General features: G+C 36.8%; 1 protein-coding gene and 1 pseudogene across 5 annotated transcripts in view; one reads left to right on the top strand and one right to left on the bottom strand.

The window, feature by feature from the left end:
- Positions 1 to 18,286, top strand: part of CEP120 (centrosomal protein 120) — an 83,470-nt gene extending 65,184 nt beyond the window's left edge. For all 5 annotated transcript variants that reach the window (XM_027546984.1, XM_027546982.1, XM_027546980.1 and 2 more), the window contains 3 exons: positions 4,442 to 4,540; positions 13,522 to 13,667; positions 16,529 to 18,286. In XM_027546984.1, coding sequence (XP_027402785.1) covers positions 4,442 to 4,540; positions 13,522 to 13,667; positions 16,529 to 16,763 — 480 coding nt within the window. In that variant the 3' untranslated portion in view covers positions 16,764 to 18,286. The remainder of the gene's footprint in view (positions 1 to 4,441; positions 4,541 to 13,521; positions 13,668 to 16,528) is intronic.
- Positions 1,510 to 2,080, bottom strand: LOC113895596 (annotated as a pseudogene).
- Positions 18,287 to 20,908: the final 2,622 nt, after the last annotated feature.

Here is a 20,908-nt window from a genome sequence, read left to right as displayed (position 1 = left end):
AATTGTGTTTTGGTGTTTAACACCTAGGCAGAGGAGTTTAGGTTCAATACTTGCCAGTAGACAAGTATTTAGTAGTTATTGTAGATTCTTTAGTAGAGAGTAAATTGATGTAATAGTGGCTTGCAGGATTTGTAGATAGAATACATTAAAGGCTGAGGAGACAAGAGAAGATGAGATGAGCCTGAACTTAGGAAATGGTAGTAAGAATACAAAAGAATAAAACTGGAAAATATTTCAAGGGAGAAATCTGTAGTTTCTTATGACAGATGGGAACTGGAGAATAGAAGATTAGAACCAAAGACAATGCCATGCCAACAATAGAGAATTAGGAGTTGGGGATATATCAAGGATAGAAATAGGGACATTAAAATCAGTGAAAGTCTGCTTGGTCTTCACTAGGCCCTGAATTGATGCTAGGTTCCGAGCCGAATTTTATTTTCAGTCTGTAACTTGGCTTATAATTTAAGTGCAAAAAAAGGTTTCCTCAAGTCTCATAGTGAAAAGTGAGTGAAGTCGCTCCGTCATGTCTGACTCTTAGCGACCCCATGGACTACAGCCTACTAGGCTCCTCCGTCCATGGGATTTTCCAGGCAAGAGTACTGGAATGGGGTGCTATTGCCTTCTCCAACTAATTCACTAGTTTAGTATGCAATAAAATAACAGAGGCTTTGAATAAGTTAAACTGGCTAGTAACAACTAATCAGTTTTCTTCAGTGATTGCTGTTCTTCTACATAGGCAGGATAATTAACTCACAGATGGTCTTTCTGGTCTATCTTCAACTATTCTTACACTACATAATCAATCAGGGACATCTTTTTACAGAGAAGAGAACACAGGTAGCTTTATATAAGTTTTGAGTTTGTTAAATCTATTTGTTATGACAAGGGATTTCTGACACAAAAATTGCTCACTGCACACTGAACCCCATAGAAGTGATGAAATAAGACAGCTGATGTTAGGAGGTATATGGGAGTGGGGTAGGGTGAGAAGTCATGGATAAATTAAAAACTGGCAAGTATCTGCTGAAGCAGAGCCACTTTTTAGGGGGCATAAGAAAAACTGATAAGTCACCATTCTGGTCTCTCTAGAGAAATCCATTTGTTGTTATAGAACTTAAGACCATTTGGTACCATTCATGCTGCAAAATGCATTAGTCACACTATTTCCAAAAGGATCCTAAAAACTGTAGTGCAAAAGAAATCTAAGAAAATAAATAATTACAAAACCATCAACATTTTTCAAAGAAGTGTGCTCAAAACAGTGACTTTTACAAAATTGTGAATTTGTTTTAAATGAAAAAAGAATTCTATGAAAGATCAAAGACTCATTTCACAGATAACTTATATTGCATTAATGACTTGATTAACAGTGTACAAATAAGGGTCATAGACCCCTTTTTATTTAGGTCTGAGCGATCAATATAAATACTGATGGGGGAGTGTTTTGTATCCCAGACTCCCAATATTCCAGCTTTGTGTCCTGTCCTGTTATTATAATTTGTAAAAATCTTAACGATGCAGTGATTCAAGTTTTCGTAACTTCAGTGATGTGTTAGAGGACAATACATCTTGGTTTGAAGAATTTGTTGTATCCGAAGGCCGGAACAGTACTCGACCACGATGATTAAATACATAAAATGATGGGTGATTCCTTAGTGTGTCAAATGTCTTATTTTTTAGTTCTGAAGTGGCATCCATGTCTTTAAACTCCCCTGCAATATGAACTATACCATAACAGGTAACTGCAAAGGCCAGAAGTGTCTGAAGAACTGTATCTATTGGCAGTGATTCATCTTCCTTTTCTGTTAATCGCATATAAGAACGATGCTGCGCAGCGGAAAAGGCTGCGTGGGTTAGGGCAAAGAGGCCGATGCCCACCAACCCCTTCCATAGCGACGGCGCCATTACTCCGAAAGAGCAGCCCAACAAAAGAAGCGAAGGGCGGCAGAGCCGTTCCTTCCTCCACCGGCAGGTGTCCACGCAGCGCAGGAAGATGACGTCAGGTCTCTTCAGATCAGATCAGTCGCTCAGTCGTGTCCGACTCTTTGCGACCTCATGAATCACAGCACACCAGGCCTCCCTGTCCATCACCAACTCCCGGAATTCACTGAGACTCACGTCCATCAAGTCAGTGATGCCATCCAGCCATCTCATCCTCTATCGTCCCCTTCTCCTCCTGCCCCCAATCCCTCCCAGCATCAGAGTCTTTTCCAATGAGTCAACTCTTCGCATGAGGTGGCCAAACTACTGGAGTTTCAGCTTTAGCATCATTCCTTCCAAAGAAATCCCAGGGCTGATCTCCTTCAGAATGGACTGGTTGGATCTCCTTGCAGTCCAAGGGACTCTCAAGAGTTTTCTCCAACACCACGGTTCAAAAGCATCAATTCTTCGGTGTTCAGCTTTCCTCACAGTCCAGCTCTCACATCCATACATGACCACAGGAAAAACCATAGCCTTGACTAGACGAACCTTTGTTGGCAAAGTAATGTCTCTGCTTTTGAATATGCTATCTAGGTTGGTCATAACTTTCCTTCCAAGGAGTAAGCGTCTTTTAATTTCATGGCTGCAGTCACCATCTGCAGTGATTTTGGAGCCCAGAAAAATAAAGTCTGACACTGTTTCCACTGTTTCCCCATCTATTTCCCATGAAGTGGTGGGACCGGATGCCATGATCTTCGTTTACCCACAAAAAGGGCTCAAGGTCTTTGAATGTCCTGAAATTGTGTCAAAACTTTGGTTGTGTACATTTTTCTGGGAATTGGGTGTGTGTATTACATTAGAATCACAGAGGCATTTGTATCATTAAAAAAAGCTAGAAATCACTGATTAGATAGTTTGGGATGAATTAGGAAAATGATGTTTACGTCTAAGTGTTAGCTATATGTTTTGATTATGTGTTTTAAGTTAGTGTGAATAACAATGCAAATGTGAATTATTTTGATAATCATGGCAAAACGGATGTAACCTACCCAGCTTTTTCTGATAGAGTCAGTTTAGTGGGTTCAAACGATCTTTGTAGTTGTCCTAACCCTCATCCTGGGGCTTGTCCAGGACACTATACCTTCTCCAAGACCTAGGGACATGATCACTTTTATAATTGAATACTATTCTTGTATCTCACAGTTATAAACAGATTTTTGCTTTTCCTCTGACATATGTCCAGTTGTTAAGTTACCAATTGTTACATAATTATACTGGACAGTTGTTTTATGTCCAGTTAAGTAATAGGAATAAATCTTTGGGGCATAAGTGGAAGAGATCATATTTGATAATCTCAGAATATTATTCAGCTTAAGACATATGAGTCTAGTTGTGAAATGTCAACACATTTAAATCCAAGCTCTAGGGATTTGTAAAGCAGCAAAAACCTTGACTCCGTGTAGTTATATATTACTGCAGAGAACGTTCTGGTCTTTTGTGAAGGGGTTTTGGCAATCTACTTTTCCTTTCATTTTATTTCCCCCTGAGTTTTCTGAAGTTTGAATATTTGGATAGTGTCTTCGATTTTATTTTTCTGCAAAATATTAGGAGTTGTGTGTATGGGAAACACTAGAATTGATATTCAAAAACTGCACCAGTTTAGATGAACAGTATGTTACTGTAATTCAGCCATATTATCACCTTATCACTTCAACAGTAAAACTGTCTGTTGGCTGCATGAATTTGTTTGGTACTTGGTTTGAAACTTTGAGAGAGTACATTCCAAGACCTAGCCAAGTTGGCTTCAGTTCATGCACAACAGATTGCCTGCTGCAAGTATAAATAACTGTATTTTAAAAATTGAATCTCTTTCGTGTTTCTCTTCATGTGTTTGAGGAAAAATAGAAAATAAAAGTTAGATGAGTGTTTTTAGGAGCATTGTTTTTCTTACTTGGGTTTAACATTCTTAAAATATTTTTGACTTTGTACTCTTACTAAACTGCTTTCTGATAAAACAGTTCACTGTTCTCAGAATTCTGTGATTTTTGCCAAAATGAGTTATAAAAGTATCTCTACAAGCTCTCTTCACTGTAAGACAAAATTCCACATAATGATAGGTCTCCAAAAGGAGTAATCTGGTTTCAAGGTCGAGAGTGTCAGCTAAATTGGAATGCTAACAACTGCTTTTTGTAAAAAACAACCAAAAAAAAAAAATGTGTTTTTTTACTCTATGATCTTTGTTATATGTTTTAAATACATTTATAGTAACTGTCTGGAGGTTAAGACTGATTCGGTTCCTTTTAGTATAGGCTGTTAGGCAGTAAAAATACGACTATATTTTAAACAAGAAAATGTTCACGTGCCATAATATTTATAGTAAATTATATAACAGTTTTAGATGATGTCGTATGTTACGCTATATAAACTCTTTTCTTAGGCCAGACTTCTTGTATATATTATCTTTCAGTGATTGTACACAGTGGTATAGTGTTTCACTTGATATGATTTTAATCACTGTTAGGTTGAACTTGAAAGAAAGTTGGAATCTGCAACCAAGTCTAAACTGCATTACAAGCAGCAGTGGGGACGAGCTTTGAAAGAACTTGCCAGACTTAAACAGGTATGTAGTTTATAGCTGATGATGAATTATTCTTTTTATGTCACTTTCCCTTGATTCTTTACAAGTTTGCATATGTGGCAATATCTGTTAGGTTCATATTTGAGTCTCCAGTTCTATATTTGAGATTAGGGCCTTTTTTTTTTTTTTTAATGTATTATATATAAGATCTTCCTTTCCTTAATTAAAAACTGAAACTTCTAGGTTTTTTTTTTTTTTCTCCTTAATTGCCACTATCCTCTAGCCCACAGAAAACTGGGAATAATTTCTTCTACTTATGGAACTACCATCCTTTTTTCCCTAGTATTAATTTCTTTCTATTGGGAGTGCCTTTTGGAGGGAGAACTTTAAGAACATATTTTTAAATGTTACCTCCTAGGAAGACATAGTAATTTCTTCATCAAGAAAAGGAATCACAGGGTAGTTCTGCCTAATTTTGTAAGAATTTAAAAGTGATAGTACTTTCCTGAATTCTTTGTTACTTTTTTTCCCCTTCCTGGTACTGGGTGACAAATGCTGTTAGTTTTATGAAAAATTAATTTTAACTTTGGGTTTAATTTCTTCAAATTATTGAGATCAAATAAAATATGAACAAGATTTTCATTTTTATATTAGTAGTTAGTTTATTCTAAGCTTTGCTTCTGTTAAATGTGTCCATTTAAATTCTGAATGAAATTTGGTACATAGGGTCTCTTAGATTTGTTTTTTTGTTTTCTTTAACGTGTCTCTCAAACCATCAAATGTTATTAAAGATCTTTATGGTATTGTTCTAAATGCATACCAGTGTCATAGAAGAGTATTTACTAGACTGCCTGAGAACAGCACAGTTTGCCTTAACATAGCTTGTAGATGAATTGAGATTGTAAGCATAAAATAATATTACACACAGTGAATATGTTTTATAAATGCTCACAGGACTAAGGATAATCATATATAGTATCAGGGCCTCCTGTGTTCAAGGCACTGCCCTAGATTTATAGATACAAGTTAAACATAGGTCTTTGTCTCTCAGGGAGCTTGCCATTTAGTAATAGGGAAGAAAACCATGACATTTACTGCCTAATAGTAAGAGCTCTGGAAAGAACCGCACAGAGTGCTCAAGAGGGGAAGTGCGTTTATTTAATAGAACTTAGAAAAGGCGTCATAGAAGATAAGGTATTTGAGATAGACCTCTGGAGAATTGCTTGTGGTTTAGAGAAGTTGTTGGGCGGGGGGAGAAGTGTTGTAAATACAATGAATAGAATGATTATAGTAAAGAGGCAAAAAGTCAGAAAGCATAGACTTCATGGAGAACAGAGGAGGTCCCATTTTAAAGGTCATTTCAGGAAATAAGGACTAGAACTTAAGTGGTAGCAGTGAGAACGTGACAAAGAGGTTATTTTAAAAGATGTGATTTTGGTAGATTCTGTACAGGACACTATACCTAATCGGATGCAGAGTGGAAAGTCAAAGATGATGTCAGGTGTTCAAGCCTTAGTGTCCAGAAAGTTTTTCAATAGTGGAATTATGGTTATTAAGACAAGAAGCTGATTGAGGCATGGGAAGAAGATAGGACATGCAAATTTGAACATTTTAATTTTTACGGAAAGAAATTCAGTAATCAGAAATATGGACTGATACCTGGAGGATGTTTGAGATTAAGGACAGATGAAGGAATCCTTTGCCGAGATGATAACTGAAGATGTGGTAGATAGAACTGAGAATGCTTATGTTTAAGGAGGAGGAAGGAAAGCTGGTAAGTCTCAGGTACTGTGCTAAGCCCTTCATATCTTTTCATTTCATCCGAAACAAGATCCTATATGGCCTTCCTTAGTGGCTCAGTGGTAAAGAATCCTGCCTGCCAATGCAGGAGATGTGGGTTCAGTCCCTGGGTCAGGAAGATCACCGGGAGAAGGAAATGGCAACCCACTCCAGTGGGAAATCCCTCGAGTAAGAGGAGCCTGGCAGTCTGCAGTCCATTGGGGCACAAGAGTCCGACACTACTTAGTGACTAAACAAGAAGACCTCCCCTGTATAGCAGGTACTATTTCCATTTTATAGATGAAAGAAAGAGAAGGTAAGTTGCATCTGAGAAGTTAAGTGATCACACAGATACTAAGTGGTAAGAGTGAGGGTAGAATCATATAACTGAGCATACACTCACGCTCTTTCCCCTTTCCAGTGAGTGTTATGGCTTAATTCCATAGAATCCACATAATGAAAGTATTTCAGAGTGAGCTGTGGAAGACATTAGGGATCTCTGCCTGAGTACTGAAGCAGAAGAAGTAATGATTTGGCCTATGATAAGCAAGGAAAATGCCATCGTTGACTGTTAGATAGACCAGCTCTGGAAATAAGAAATTAAAGTGACTTTGAAAGAGAAGAAGCTAATATAAAGGCATGGTGCCAAGACATTGAAGTTCCCTTTAGTTCCACAGGGAAGAATCCCCATGGAACTGGGAGTAAGGAAATAATGTGATGAGAGAGGCTATTAAAAACAACAGAACACAACTTCTATCAGAGGCAGCGTACATAGTAGTTTAGAACATGGCCTTGGTGTCAAGAGAGCCAAATTGAATCTTGGCTGTTAATAACTCTGCAAATTGGGGAATTTGATTTCTCTGATTAGTCTCCTCATTTGTACACCGAAAAATCTTTCCTCAGGGTTGTCTGAGAATTACTGAGTGGTCTGTAAAGCATTATTAGCGTTTGATACTTTGTATATGCTCAATAAATTGTAACTTGTTAAAAGAACATGAGCCATAATGCTGCTGTGTCACTACACAGTAATGTAGTGTTCTTGGTTTCAGTGGGTGGGGACCTAGTGAGATGGTAGCTTCGTATATTGATGAACAGAACAAATATTCAAAGATTAGAAAGATTTGTGACTGACTAGCTGAAAGATAATGGCAGCAACAAAAATTTGAAAATTTTTAAGTCTAGAAAATAAGATGTTGCTATATATAATAGCTGTAGGGAAGTGGGGTTCAATATAGTTTGAGTAAGAATAGTACTTTGGATGGTAGTTGTAAGGTAGATATTCTGTAGAAACTGACAGAAGGGAGAAAAACCTACATAAGGGCTAATTGTGCAGATATGCAGTAGTGTCAGGCAGCAGGTGCAAAGAGGTGAGAGTGCGTGAAGTCTGGAGAAACATCTAGAGTTGCTTTATGTGTTCATTCTTTCATGAGCACGTACTTATCAGGAGCCTACTGTGTGCCTTGAACAGTGGAGGATGCTCAGTTCTGGAAGGGATAGCAGTTCTCTTCCACAGGAAAGTTCAGCTGGGAGGGCTGGTACTTAACAAGAATATGGCAGGGTTGTAAGAAATGCAAATGAAGTTAGCGAAACTAACAGAAAATAAGTATTAGACAAGAGGACCGTGGGGTTCTCATTTTGTCATTCAAAGCTAAAGGAGAAATGGTTCAATACCAATGTTTCTAATATCAGTATTAGAAAAAGAAATCCAAATTGGAAAAGAAGTGAGACTGTCACTGTGCAGTTGACATGATATGACACACAGAAAATCCTAAGGGTGCTACCAGAAAACTACTAGAGCTCATCATTTTAAAAATAGTTAGAAATTGGTAAGAATAAAAAATAGCAGATAAAGAGCAGGTAGGAAAGAAGTGGAAGACAATGCCTACCCCTGAAGTTTATGCAACTATGAAGGATAAGAGACTAATGCAGTGGTAAATACTTACAAGGCATTACCAAAATCAGTAATGAAGAGACGGAAACCTGTTAGCTGTTGATTAGGCTGTTTCTTCTGGAGAAATTAGGAATTAATTATCAGAGCATAATTATAATTGTCACGTTTCTTACTAAGAAATACCCGTGCAAGAACAGTAAGTAAATTGATTTTTAAGTTATATTCATATGTGTATATTGATGGATGATATTGTTTTCACATTGTTTGAGGTAGTTTTTTAAATGTAAAAAATAATGTTTTGAATATAAACATGAACTGAAACTGACTCTTAAAAAAAGGTTCAATTAAGAATGCTCCCACCCAAGCACCCCCTTCTTCTAACATATACATTCTCATATACTTTTGCTATCTTCTGGGTTTGTCCTTTAATTTCTTGTTTTCTGTTTACCCTTTTTTCCTATGCTTTTTCTACCCTCTTGCTTAAAAACCCTTAGCATCGTAGTTTTAGCTATTTGTACCTCATAACAGAAGACATCACAAAAGTTCAGATGCGTTTTTTAAGTTTCTATAAGTGAATTAAGGAGAAAACTGTGTTAAATTACTGATTCAACTCCAGACGTCTGCTTCATGAAGCTTCATTGCAGACCACTTCTATTCCTTATCCCACAGACTTTGTGCTTTAGAAACAACACTGTAAACTAATTTCAGGGTCACTGGGAACTGCTGATGTTCTACAGGCCACATTGTAGAGATGCAGCACTTTACAAATGTAATAGACCTCGGGATTGCCATAGTGAATTGTGCTCTGCCACTAACCATTTTTGGAAGATTAAAATTGATTACTTCATCAAATAGGCACAATTTATATGTGTGAAAATTACTTTAGTTTTTTTCCTAAAACTTTTTATTAAAAACACATTGTGTTTGAATATAAAATTGGAATCCTCTATCTGCTTTTGTTCAGAGGATTGTTTGTGCAACTTCTTGTTTAAATTGGATTAGTACCATGTTAATTTTACATTGCCTCTGGTGAATAGCCACGGGGCTATAATCTCTGCCAGTAATTTGTCACAGCAAAATCCTCTGGAGGGCAGTACAAAACATTTGTGTAGTGCGGATTAGACGGCGAAAGCTGTATCTTAGATTGTTAATAAATGTTAATGACAAAACCCAGCTGGTAAAGCTTGGAAATAAGACCTAATGCTCAGTGCCTATTGCCAAAAGAATGTTTAAACAGAGATTTCCATTACTCAAAGGTGACCTCGTATAGTCAATTGGTGAATTTAAAAAATCATAATCTTCCAGTTATTTAGGAAAAAAATCTTTTCTTCTGATTCATAAGTATAAAAGCCTGTGTTTTTTCATGTTGTAAACTTTTTTGTTCTTGGGTAACTGGGTAGGCAACAGCTGTAAAATATAAATAAGTGTAACATGAAATGGGTCCTAACTTAGAAGACAAGGAAATGATACCCGCACATTCTGGATTTGCTATCTGTGGTATGATGTATAACACTGATTTTGAAGAGTTCTAGTTGTCAGACACTTAAGGGGTAATTTAGGTTTTTTTTTTTCCCCCAATTCTAAGTTAAGATTATTACTTTACTGTGTCCTAAGTACCATATTTACTTAAAAACATTTCTTGACACATTAGAATATAGTTATGGAGGAAGAATAATAGCCACTACTTTTTAAAAAGAAATGAATCATCGTTAAGAGATATGAATTTGTTGTTCTGGGCAATTTAACATTTTCATCATGTCTGATACATTTAAACTAGGTATGTTTGTTCGCAGGACAGGAAACAGAACTAAGATTTGGGTAGGACGTGGGCCCCTTACCATATTTGTGCACAGTAGATCTGTTTAAAACTGAGCTGATATATTTAGTTAAAACAACACAGACTTCATTGGCTGACATCAGCACTATCTTGTCCAGCCTCCTGCTTATCCACTCAGAGTAATTAATTTGATTAATTTATAAGTAATTTAGCCAAGGATGGGATGTAAATCTTTGTTTAAGAAAACAGTTGGAGGTCCAAGTCTTGGTTAAAAACTGTGTCTTGAAACCATCCAGGCCCTCCTACTGACTTGTCAGCTCTGGGTTATTTTCAGAAAACTTGACTTGAGTTCCTTAGTTTAGTTGTAAGTTTTTTCCCACAGACTTACATGGTATGTGTGAGTGGGAGAGTAAGTAGTGGCCGCGTTTTAGCCGCTGTTTAGTCTAGTGTATGTGTGTTTACATCTCCTCTCTGGATTTATAGGCAGCCAAGGCAAAATAAAGCTTATACTCACTTGATTGAGGAGCCTTTAACCCAGAGCACCTGGCGGCAGAGGAGCTGTCCTCGGACCCCTAGCTTTTGTGCATGTGGGGTTATTGCTGATGCTGCACACTGGATTAAAAATTCAGGGCCTGTAAAGGCTTTCCTTATGGTTTAGAATTAAAGTGTGTCAAGCTTCATAATGTTACAGTTTTACAAAGTAACCTAAAATTAAATCATTGACCTTTCCCCCACTCTTTGCAATTATATCTGCTCACTGTAAAAGAAAAAAAGTCCAAATTTTTTGCAGCATAACATACAAGATGAAAGTCACTAGTAACCTTATCACTTCTTCAGCCAGATACAACAATCCAGTGTGTTTTTTGTCTGGATTTCTTTTCCTTTATTTTCTTAATAATTACTTTTGAAATGAAACATGTTATATGTTCCACAAAGGGAATCAAAGAAGATTCTTACGCTCCTCAACCCCCACCTTCTAGTTTAAGAAGCAGCATTATCAGTGCTGTGTGCCTTTTCTCACCTGCATCCCCTTCACAGGTAACTGCTTTGCTGACTTTGGTATTTATTATTCCTTTGCTATTTTTTTTTAATAAGATTATAAAGACACTAAAATATTGGTAAATAATACTCTTTACTTTTGCATGTCTTTAAACTTTATATACATGGAAATACTCTGAATCATTCTGTGACTGCCTAGCGTGATTCAAAATCGTTTTTGCGATTTAACTCTTTTGATGTGGTAGCCTAATTTTATTTTTATGGTTCACACAACTTAAACATATAGTAAGACAACACTGAAAAATTTTTTACATGTGAGCATTTGTTTCTGTCTAAAAGTAGAACTTCTGGGTAGTAGAGTTTGCTCATTTCTGCTTCACTAAATGTTGCCAAATTACTTTCTGAAGAGGTTGTGCAAACCTGCAGTTCCCAAGAGGGGTGTGTAATTGTTATTCTTCACACCATGTCGAACACTTGGCTGTTATCAGATGTATACATTTTTTCCAGTTTGGTGGGCATGAAGTGGTCTCACTCTGTGGTTTACTTATTTATTTCCCTGATTATTGACTTTGAGCATCTTTTGTTTACTCCACTTGCATGTAGAATGTCTTTTGTTTTTTGCTCAGTAGAAATCTACAGATTTTGGAATCACCAGACAGAAAGTTAGAAATAACTACTAGAAAATAAGCGATATGATAGAGAAATGTATTAGAGAAGTGGAACCTTTTCAATCATGTAGACATCCTGGAACTGAAAAGTTTTACAACGGAATTGTAAGTTCAGTAGATGAATTAATAGCAGAACCAAGGATATGTGAGCTGAAGATAAACCAATAAAAATATCCAAACTGGAAGAGAAAAAAGGATAGAAAATGCAGCATAGAACATGTGACACACAGGATCAGTATATGGAACTGGTTACCTTTTGTGTAACCGCTAGTCTGTGTGGGCTGCTGTAACAAAACAGCACAGACTGGATGGCTTATAAACGACAGAAGTTTGTTTCTCACATTTCTGGAGGCTGAAGTCTGAGATCAAAGTGTACACACAGTCGGTTTCTCTGTCTGGAAAGGATCCACTTCCTCGTTTATAAATAGCCATCTTTCCACTGAGGTTCTTTTTTAAATTAAAATAGTCAAAGTCAAACAACTAGAACTCATCAGTGAATTTGGTAAAGTTGCAGGCTACAAAATTAATACACATAAATCTGTTGCATTCCTATACACTAACAATGAAAGATAAGAAAAAGAAATCAAGGAAACAGTCCCGTGTAGCACTGCATTAGAAAGAATAAAATGCCTAGAAATAACCCTACTTCTGAGTGACTTCACTTTCACGCATTGGAGAAGGAAATGGCAACCCACTCCAGTGTTCTTGCCTGGAGAATCCCAGGGACGGGGGGAGCCTGGTGGGCTGTCGTCTCTGGGGTCGCACAGAGTCGGACACGACTGAAGTGACTTAGCAGCAGCAGCAGCAAGGAGGCAAAAGACCTATACTCTGAAAATTATGAGTACTTTTCATCAGTGTAAAAGAATGAAAGAAATCAAAGATGACACAAACAGATGGAAAGAAGTACCATGTTCTTGGATTGGAAGAAACATACTGTGAAAATGACTATACTACCCAAAGCAAGCTACAGATTCAGTGCTGTTCCTATTACATTGCACAAACTGTTTCAGAAACTAGGAAGAGAGAATAATTCTCACTTAAAAACAATGAGACCACCATTATCTTCATTCTAAAATCTGACAAGGATGTTATAATAATATTAATTGGTCAGTCAATCTCGTGAACATACACGTAAAGCTTGTAAGTAGCACAACTAAATTTATTAAACAAAGGGGACGTTGACTGTCACCTTAAAAAATGAAGAAATCAAATGTTCTTTTCAAAAATGCAGAAAGGCAGTACCCGTTCATAGTAACAGTCTAGAAAGGTTCATGAGATCACTGTGTTAGACGGCAGGATGTCTTACTGTAGCATTCCAAAATGTCTGTTACTAAATCATGGAATATCCATTCTGTGGAATGTTACACATTTATATAAAAGAAATTTTATGTGCATAGATTTTTTGTGAGTCTGAAGAGTGGAAAGGCATATTATTTCTTGAGATAGAAGTGGAATTAATTACTAGTTCAGGGGCAGTTATTGAATTTTTCTTGGTAACTCTGTATAATTTGTATTTTATATAATTTGTATACTTTATCATTCCTTTATAATTGTAATTTCTTGTATAATTTTGATAATTAACCATTTCTTAGATGCTACTCTTACCATTGCTCTTGTGTCAACTTACTGTATTGATAGCAGACTCTCTCTTGCCCTTAACTTCTGTTATCTTATATTTAGCTAACCTCAATCACTGATTGGAACATGAGTGGTTATGGCTTATAACAGGAAGGGTTTGTCATGGAAAAGTTTGTAAAGAGAACATGGACATTTCTAGATAATATGTGTCTGCAGAATCTGCAGTGTATGGCTATATCATGAGTACAGTCAAGGAGGGTTATAATCACAAATCAAAGTCATAAAAGTATATGTATTCCTAACATGAGAGATCTGGCTTGTTTCTTTCAAGCGAGAGCAAGAAAGTCAAATGGCTCGTCTTAAAAAACAGCAGGAAGAATTGGAACAGATGAGACTACGTTACCTGGCCGCTGAGGAAAAAGATACAGTAAAAACCGAGAGACAAGAATTGTTGGATATAAGAAATGAACTGAACAGGTATAATGACTAAAAAATTACTTTCTTTTCCATACAAAAACTCAAGTTCAAATAGTACAACTTTTTATTTATTCATTGGTCCAGGGAGAGTACAACATCACGTCTAATAAGGGACATCATTTCTAAAATGTAGCTAAGTTATATAATAGAAAATCTTTGCCAAAGACCATTACTCGCACATTTTTTTTGGCCACGAATGTAGCTCTGTTTAGCTTTTTTGTTTCCATAGCATTAGTACTTTAAATTTTATTCCTGTGTGACTATTTCAGATTTATTGCAACTATTTCAAGATAATTAATGATGATGAATTTAATTATATAAAGTATAACAAATTTCAAACATTGTTATATTATTTATATAAATAATAGATTAGCTCTTAATTATTGCCCTTACTGTGTATCAGCAGCTATTTTAAATATCTCATATGCCTATCTCCACTGTTTGTTTGTTTTTTTTTTAACTCTGCAAAGCAACTTTTTGAGGAAAATAATTAATCCCATTTGGAGATGAGGAAACTGAGTTTTAAAGAGGTGTAAGAACCCCTTCCAAGGTCACACAGCTAGTAGGTCAGGGGGCTGGAGTTTAGATCTGATGCCGCAGGCTGTGTTTGTAACTGCTCTGCAACACTGGGCTTCTCTGTAGTGTCATGGTGCTCTTAGTTACTATTTTAAGCATTTCGTGTTAGAGAAGTAATCGTTAGGAAGCAATATTAAAACAAACTAGTGTCTTTTTGGAGGAGAATGTAGGGGAAGACTTTTAATGTTTATCAGGAGACTGGTATTTTGTTGCAGCGAAGCATACTGTCTTAGCTTGGCTGGCATAACAAAATTTCATAGGTTGGCTTAAACAACAGAAATTTAGGAGGCTAAAAATTCCAGATTAAAGCACCAACACAGTTTCTGGTGAGGACTCTCTTCCTGGCTTTTAGACAGCTGCCTGACCACTTGTCCTCACAAGCTCTCCCATGTCTCCTGTAGGAAGTGCACAAATTGCATCATGACAGCCCCTGGCTCACGCGCTCATCTAAGCCTAATTCTCTTTCAAAGGCTCCATCACCAGACACCATCGCACTGGGGGTTGCATCATATTCATTCAACATGTGAATGTGGGGAAGACACAGTTCAGGATATAGGACATGCATTTGACAGACTACCCCGTGATATATCCCTACACAAACTGGGGAAACTCAGTCACTGTATCCGGTGGATTTGGAGCTGAATTACACAAATGCATTTAGAATATTAATGTATAAATATCAGTCAGAAAAAGGTCAAGGTCTTTAGTACATGCTACAGGGCTCAGTTCACTCTGTTAGTCTCTTAATTCAGCAAATACTTACTTGGTGTCAACTGTGTCACAGATCTGGAAGATGTTACGAATTAATTTTAAAATGCCGCTTGCTTCCAAAGTTTTGCTATTGTATATAGTAGTTTAGCAAATGCATATTAAGCCGCTACTCTTTGCCCAGCACTGTTTTGGTGGTTCAGATGAAGATAGCCATGTGCCTGTCATATGTGTAGGTCATACGAAATTAAGTCTTATTATTAATCATCCCCATGTATTGCTCCATTTTACCAGTGTCCCATTAATCACTTGATTTCCTCCTGAGTCCCAAAGCACAGGGCCCTATTTTTTATTTTCTTTCTTAGAACAGATGGAGGTATGTGGTGTCCTGTTTGGACTGTACACCTCAGTTTCTCATTCTTTTGTGAGGGATCTTAGGAGTCAGTTCAGGTTTCAGAGTCATATGAACAAACAAAACTGCGCTGCCCCTGACCCTGCACCCTTTCTGGGGTCCGGCAGCACTCTCCCTGGCTCTTCCTCTCCCCCACACCATCGTAATTTCAGAGCTGGTTCTCACTGGCTTGCTTACTGTGAAGGCTATCTAGAAGCAGGGACTTAGATCCAACTGTTTTTTATCTTTTTTATAAAGACAAAAGTCAGGAGTAGTTGCAAATTAAAAATATCTTTGTAGCTAGTTACTTAGAGAAGTATAAAGTTGTATCTTAGTTGTAGATTCCAAATCAAATTAAAACCTACTCCATGTCCAAACTAACTTAGCATACTAAGTAATGCCAGGTATACTCCCCATTTTCAAGGTAATGTGATTGATAATATTCCATTGGAAATACCCAGATCCCAGGCTGGCACCTGCTCCCCTTTCTTCATCTTTTAGATAAGATCATCATAAACATAACTTGAAGCTATCCATACAAACTCTTAAAAGGTGCACACCCTAGATTCAAGCATTCACATCTATAGAATATCACTTTCTACAAATAATATTCATATAAGCTCCATAATAACAGAAACTTTTCTTCTTGATTTGACACAGTATCCCCCAAACCTAGCACCTTTTGGTATGAGTAAATGCTTGTGGGATAAAGTTAGAAGAAAATTATGTTCAAGAAACAATAACAAGGGCTTAATAACAACCTAAATATCAATAATACAGGAAAATATTCTTTGTATTAATAATAGTGAAAATATATTGATAATTGTACAGAATTACATATATTCAATTGCTTTTTAGAAAACTGTTTAAAATGCATGCATTTTTTAATTGAGAAGAGATATAGAAAATTACTTAGATTGCTTATCTCTGATTAAGATGATTTTTTTCCTGCATATTCCCAAAATTTCTACAATTTTCATGTCTTTTATGCAAGTATTGGTTTTTTAAACTGTCTTTTATAAGTGTGCTAACTCTGGCTAGCCAAGTAGGTTTTTGTTTGCTTCCTGAAAATATTACTGAAAATGTATTTACCATTGAGTCACGCTGTTGTTAAGTGGCGGTATTAACTGAAAACCAGAACGGCGTGTGTTGCCTGCTCGAGTGGCCTGTGTTCTTGACTTCTCAGGTTAAGGCAGCAAGAACAAAAACAGTACCCAGATTCCAGAGAGATTGCGAGTGGAAAAATGGATGGGCCCCATGGCAGTGCATTGGAAGAAGGTTTGGATGATTATTTGACTCGCCTAATAGAAGAAAGGGATACTTTGATGAGGACGGGTGTGTATAATCACGAGGACCGAATAATAAGTGAACTCGACCGACAGATCAGAGAGGTTTTGGCAAAAAACAATGCCAGTAACTAGTAACAGTTTGAAAAACTTTGCCTGAGACGCCGGGTCTAAATTTTAATTGTAAAGCCTTCAAAAGAAGGGAAATGGCTGTTTTAAAATGCAATTTTCAATTTTTTATAAGCAGAATTTTGTACGTTATTGTATAGTATTTATTTGGTTTTATTTGCTGTGTGCTACCTCTCCCACCCTGGTTTATGTGTAATTGTATTTTATATACTCATTTTTTTAAAGACGTCAGTGTTTATCATTTCATGGCTAACTTTCAAAACAGCTTTTCTCTAAATTTGTTCTCAGAGAAATGACTATACTAATTTCCAGTTACATAATTTTTTATGTTGAGCCAAAAGAGTGTATGTTGCACTTTAAAAATGCTGTTCATTTGAAGAGATATCTTAAAAGTTGATACCGCTTAAAATCCAACTAGTTTTATTTAATTCATTTTAGATTACCTTTTTTTTTAACTTGAAACATTTGCAGAGAAGTCATATGTCATCTCTTGAGTGACAGATTAGTCATTTATTTAAAATAAAGTTAGTACAGATTAAACTTGTTTCAACAGCTATTAAAGTTTCAAACTTTTAAGAATATGAAGTAATAGCTTAATAAGTCTGCTCTGTCAGTCTCCTGCTCAAGATTGCATTGTTTTCTTTTGTTGAAAAGAGATTTCATTGTCCAGTAATAGTAATACTAGTTGTTAACATAAACCCTCTGTAATAAAACAAGAAAGCAGACACACAAACGCTTCAGCTAAGAAAGTAGAGTGGAAACCTATTTTTGATTTTCCCTAGTTTTAATCAATCTTTTACAAAAGTACATGAGACTAAGTCATTGTATCGATGTAGTGCCATGTCAATATAAATTTTTAAGGACTCCTTTATGTAAAATTGTTCAGAGCAAACATTTGCCCTCAGAGCAACACTTTCCACTTCCTTTTACCAGGTACTGAAAAGGTTTAATTAGCAAATTCACAGATTAGGTCAGCTTTACAATAGATGTAGTTTAAAATTTCTTATTCCCAAATATAATAAATTTAAGTATATACTTTAGGAAGTATATACTATTTACTGATAACGTCCACAAAAGCAGAATAGGCTATTTTCTGTTGTTTTCAAGGAGGTGTATTTCTTGTTTGGGAAATTAAAGTCCCTCCATGCTTTATATTTTCTTTTTTTCCCTTATTACCAAGTGTTAATCCAGAAACAACCCAGCAGTAAATACAGAAATTACTGAATGAGAGAATAATGAATATGAGAATTATAGAAAGAATGTGAAATATTAATTATGGCTAAACATTTTCTCTCATTGATTTTTGTGCCACATGAAAAGAAGTATTCTTTTTGTTTGGGAAGGTCTCGGGTAAAACATTGCGACTGTGCCTTCAGCTGCCTGTGTGCTTGCATGTGATGTTTTCAAACACTAGAGGGGGCCTTAGATTTAAAGAAACAAAAGGGACAGTTCTAAATGGGTGTGTGGTTTGCCTTCTGTAATCTTTTGGCTATGTATTTTATCAAATAAAAATCATAATTGTATACATCTTTGAGTTTCCGAGCAGTCTTTTTTGTTAAATACATTGGGCTAGTGCTTGTCTACTTCCTGTGTCAAGTAACTAACTTTGTACTTTTGGTTTTTAAATGTTTACATTGCAGATACCTTTATATGTTCTAAAATTGATTGGGAGAGTGAAATTTTAACACCTTTTTGTGGTCCTTCAGCAACAGACATTTCATTTGTCCGTGACATTTAATGTGTTTATACTGATTGCTCTGCTAGATTGTCATCAGTGCCTGGGATTTGAGTATGACCACAGTAGACAGATAAATGAATGGGAAAAGGAGTAGGTGAGTGAATAAGAAGTTTCCTCAGTACTATATGTAATAGCAGACCTTTCATCAGATACTTTCATATGAAACAAAATTTACCTTTAAAATGTTTGTGATTCCTTTTCATGAAGAAAGCCTAGTTTCCGTGCCTAAGGCCAGCACATACTGCAGGGGAGGTGAATCGCATCTTCCGGGTACGTGTGGTGGTGCCATGTCTGTGTAAGTTGGAAGAGTTCCTTTACAGGTATAACCAACCCAGTGATTTCTAGATAGACCTGGGATCCTGTTGCTTTCAGCAGTGGTGGGAGTTTGGGCGGGATTTAAGGATGTATAAAGGCACTGCATGAACAGCTTAAGAGTACAGCAAGTGAGTCTGACCAGATGACTTCCTCATCCACATACCTGTCCAGTTACTTCCCAGCCTAAATCCTCAGATCACCTCAGTACATACTGCTTGTCCTCAGCCACCTCAGAATGGACCTCCTGACCTGGTTCTTACAGCCTATAAAAGAGAGTACTCTCCTCTGGTATCTATGTATAGACTTTTAAAATTTGGCCTCTCACTACCCTTGTGTCTGGCTTGACTGAACAGCTAACCTGACGTTTTTATTGATAGAATTCACATACCATAGGATTCACAATTTTGATGCACGTCAGTGGTTTTTAGTACATTCACCTGGTCACACAGTCATCACTACTAGCTAACATCTTCCCCCAAAGCAGCAGCATACGCATTAGTAATCATCACCCCTTTATATCTCCCCCCAGCGCTTGGCAGCCACCAATCTACTTCTGTCTCTCCGGATTTGCCTATTCTGGCTATTTCATTTAAATGAAATTCTAAATTTGATACTAAAATTGGAAGCCTGAAATATTTTTCGTGTGCCCAGTTTCTATGGTAGATCATTTTTGTTGTTGTTCAGTTACTAAGGCATGTCCAACTCTTTGCGACCCCATGAATTACAGCATGCCAGGCTTCCCTGTCCTTTACTATCTCCCAGAGTTTGCTCAAACTCATGTCCATTGAGTCAGTGATGTTATATATACATACATACATATATATATAATAACGTTATTTGGGCCTTCTGCATCTCCTTATCATTTAAGATCTGATAAAATGCTATATATATATATATATATATATAGCAGCGAAGGGACTCTGTGTATATATAGAGTTGCTCTGCTCAATGTATTTTATATATATATATATATGTGTGTGTGTGTGTGTGTATATATGTTTAATAGAGATGCAGAAGGCCCAAATAAGGGTATAACATTTATCAATCAGTTAATATAGCTGAGCTGTGCTGTTATCCATTCCTTAGTAAAGCAGTCACCAGAAATAGTGAAAGGGAGATAATGTTCTGCTGTGACACCTCTGAGCAGTTCCGTGGTGCTGGAAATGCATTATGATACAAGGCATGTGAGATGCCACTGATATCCTATCCAAATTGCACACTTTCCAAATTAGCACAGTCACTATGGAGAGCAGCATGGAGGTTCCTTAAAAACTGAAGGTAGAGCTACCATATGACCCTTCAATCCCACTCCTGGGCATATATCCAGAAAAAAACATGATCCAAAAGGATACATGCACCCATATGTTCATTGCAGCACTGTTTACAATAGCCAAGACATGGAAGCAATGTTAGGGCCATCGACAGTGGAATGGATGAAGAAGATGTAGTACACGGGTATACATATATAATAGAGTATTTCTCCGCCATTAAAAGAATGAAATGCCATTTGGAGAAACATGGATGGACCTAGAAAGTATCTATTGAGTGAAGTCAGTCAGACAGAGAAGGAGAAATACCATATGACACCCCACATACATGGAATCTAAAAAGAAATGACACAAATGAAGACAAAACAGAAACTCAGAAAGTGAACTTACGGTTGCTGGGGGAAAGGGGCAGTTAGGGAGTTTGGGATGGTCATGTGTACACTGCTGTATTTAAAATGGACCTCCTGTATAGTACATGGACTCTGCTCGGTGTTACATGTCAGCCTGGATGGGAGGGGTGTTTGGGGGAGAATGGATACATGAGTATGTATGGCTGAGTCCCTTTGCTGTTCATCTGAAACTATCACAATATTGTTAATTGGGTATATCCCAATAAAAAATAAAAAAAATTCAAAAGAAAAATTGCACACTTTCCTACGTGATTTCTAGAGTGTGAATAAGGAGAAGTATGCATAACTAGAATACAGGGTCCATGAAGACAGAGGTTAGGTCTGTCTGCCATTTGCCTGCCCCATGCAGGCACTCAGGAGTTGCTGCATTCATGAATAAATACATGAAGAAACAAATTGTTTATGGTCTGCCAGTCAAAA

This window comes from Bos indicus x Bos taurus, chromosome 7 (assembly GCF_003369695.1).
Source record: "Bos indicus x Bos taurus breed Angus x Brahman F1 hybrid chromosome 7, Bos_hybrid_MaternalHap_v2.0, whole genome shotgun sequence".
Taxonomy (NCBI): domain Eukaryota; kingdom Metazoa; phylum Chordata; class Mammalia; order Artiodactyla; family Bovidae; genus Bos; species Bos indicus x Bos taurus.
Note: the sequence above shows the minus strand (reverse complement) of the source record. Positions and strands in the feature narration are given on the sequence as shown.